Source organism: Anarrhichthys ocellatus, unplaced genomic scaffold (assembly GCF_004355925.1).
Source record: "Anarrhichthys ocellatus isolate YVR2014 unplaced genomic scaffold, GSC_Weel_1.0 scaffold6413, whole genome shotgun sequence".
Lineage (NCBI taxonomy): Eukaryota > Metazoa > Chordata > Actinopteri > Perciformes > Anarhichadidae > Anarrhichthys > Anarrhichthys ocellatus.
The window spans coordinates 1-2903 of NW_022286387.1; the positions used below are offsets into that span (position 1 = coordinate 1).

Here is a 2903-nt window from a genome sequence, read left to right on the forward strand (position 1 = left end):
ACACACACACACATTTTGGCTAACCCATCATTATCATACACATTGGGCAGAGTTGACCTATTTACCATGTACATAAAGTATATTTACATTGTCTTTTGAGAGGAGAGGCGATGACAGATAAAGACACACCCACTTTTTTCCCCCTCAAGGGTCCAATTATTTCCCAGTCATCAAGGGCAACAGCGGCCTGTGATGGTAACCGCCCTGACGACTACAGTAGAGACTCTCACACACACGAGCAACAACTGACTGGCAGCGTTCCATCACGATTACAATTATATCTTCGACGAAAAAAAACGGTTATTTTGGCGAAGGAGAACAAATGGGAACCAAAACAGATGACGACGAGAGGAGGAGGAAACAGGAAAGAGAGGAGGAATGGGAAGCGAAGAAGGAGTGGGAGATGCCAGACAATGAGCGCCTTAAAGAAAACCCCCCAAAAAATACAGGAAGTGCGGAGCAAAGAAGGAGGGAGGAGAGGAGGAAGAAAGGAGAGGTGGAAGGTGACGAGATCACAGTGTGGCTGACTGGAAAGATAAGGAGCTGCAGGGAGAGGTGTGGCTGCCTGACGGCAATGGGAAACGAGAACATCACAGTCGGTGTGTTCACGTGTCGCTTACGACACATGTTGCGTTACAGGTCCTGTGTTTTCTCCAAGCGGCTTTAGGAAAGGGAGGAAACGGAGCTTGGAGAGACTACACTTGTGGCCATTTAATTAATAGAGAGGACAGCAGAGAGTAGACTGGAGACAAAGAAGCCAATTAGAAATTAATCCTGAAATTCTGTCACGTTGAGAGATTGTGTGAATAAGAGCATACAGGGCAGGGAGATAGTTATTGTTTGTGGACTCAAATCCAAAATAGTGTTTTCTACAAAAATTCAATTCACTTACTTGCAAAAGAAATGATGTGCTCAAACTACCCCATTTCACTGAATGCTTGGTAATACTCGTAGTTCATAGATACTCCCTGGATTGAATCATACTTTTTGGTATCTCAAACAAAACCCAGTCCCAGTCTTGGGACTGCCCCTGAACTTTCAAAATGCTCACAACAGGAACAGAGAGGGATCCGGTGGAAGCCTCTGAACACCACGTACATATAAAGTTAAAGGGGAAGCGCCGCAGCAGACGGCGAAACTTGTGAAACGCGTGGTGCTGCTTTCTCACCCGTATTCGTGTGGTATCCTGATGACTGACGATTTCACCTCGTGGCCGCCGTGGAGGTCGTGGGCGAGCTCAGAGCGGGGCTCCGTTTTGATTTGCTTGTGCAGGTTGTGGGCGTCGCCGCAGTGAGCTGGGTGGATACAAATTGCTGGTCAGTATGGCACAGTCGTGATGTATTCACATTAACATGCTGTTAGTATTTCATACATCAAGTTAAATTCAATTCTGCACGGTCACAGGTCAGAATTTTTTTGTTCTTTTTACTTTTTTTGTCTCTTAGAAATAAAATTATAAAATGAATGAATACAAAATTAAAATATATTTATCCATGGTAACAGGACAATTAGTTTTGCTGTTATGCCTCTAGAGGAGGACATTACATTATTAACATGTATCGGTCAGTTTTGTGTGTATCAAATACAGGAGATTCAGAGAGGGTGACCTCTGTGACTGGCAGTGACCCCCGTCTGACCACAGAAAACGGAACACCTCTGAGAAACAAGAATTTGCTGAAACTGCTATTCTAAAAACAGAGGAAATGAAAAGCACTTCCCCATTTTCAGAAAATAATATGTTCATTTAAGGAGGAAGGTTTTTTTCTCATGAAAACTGGAAAAAAAACAATACTTTGTCTGATAAGCCAGCACTTGTACAGTGATGTCTAATTGTTATGCTTCTCAAAGTGTCTTATTATTTTTAAGTAGTTGTTCTGATACGGCCGCTTTTTGTAAATTACTGACTATTGTTTGTTTTATTTGGCATTTTCTAAAACACTTGCACAACACATATAGTGTGCAATGTTAGTTAATGTCATATCAACAGAATTGATTATTTTATTGCAATACATATTACTAATTAATTGCAATAAAAGTGTAGAAAAAAAATAATTATAATTGAAACAAATAGAAATAAAAAATGATGTGAATAAAATAATAAATGAGGCTTCACCTGTCTTGTGCTCCCTGCTCCGATGATGGCCGTCGTCACTGGGGATGGGTGGGCTCACCATTATCGACTGGTGCAAGTGGAGAGGCGAGGGGTAGAGGACAGACAGGGGCACCATGACCGGAGACATCATGACCCCCGACCCAGAGCCGAGCATGGGGCCCACCATGGCGGAGTAGGGGAGTGAGGGCGTGGGTGGCAGGAGAGCGTGCGAGGGCGAGCAGCGCAGCTGGGCGTGCGGGGTGGAGCAGCGGGGGGAGGCGCGGCTCGCCGCGCTGTAGGGGGAGGGCGGGGAGCTGCGCGAGGAGGCCGGGGAGGAGGAGGCGGAGGAGCAGGGCGGGGAGGAGGACGAGGATGTGGAGGAGGAGCGCTTGCTGACCGACAGGTCCACGGGCTCCAGCTGGGTGTGCGTGGCGTTGCTGGGCGTGTGGGGCTGGGCGAAGGCGGGCATGTGCGTGGGGTGGTAGATGTGGGAGGGGTGGGAGAAGATCACTCCGTATGGCTCCGTGGTTTTCATTAACGAAGAGTAGAATGACTGTGAGAGAGAGAGAGAGAGACAGAGAGAGAGAGAGAGAGAGAGAGAGAGAGAGAGAGGATGCAGAAGAAGGAAGCGGTGAAGGGGGACAAAAGAGCAGTTTAAAATTTCCGTTCTGCACTGAAGAACACGGAAAACATGTTTCTGCCGCACAAACATATACGGCCAGCCAGAAAGTCGAAACCCAGCTCTGTTTGCAGATACCTGTTATGTCTCAGAGTACAATGTGTGTGTGTGTGTGTGTGTGTGTGTGTGTGT

General features: G+C 46.4%; 1 protein-coding gene across 1 annotated transcript; it reads right to left on the reverse strand.

Annotated features, from left to right (window-relative positions):
* Positions 1-6: 6 nt before the first annotated feature.
* LOC116380207 (putative protein TPRXL) lies at positions 7-2651 on the reverse strand (the record flags this gene model as incomplete). The annotated part of the gene is made up of 2 exons (XM_031842150.1): positions 7-1295; positions 2114-2651. Coding segments are annotated over 2 exons (669 nt in total), but the record flags the coding sequence as incomplete, so codon positions are not given.
* Positions 2652-2903: the final 252 nt, after the last annotated feature.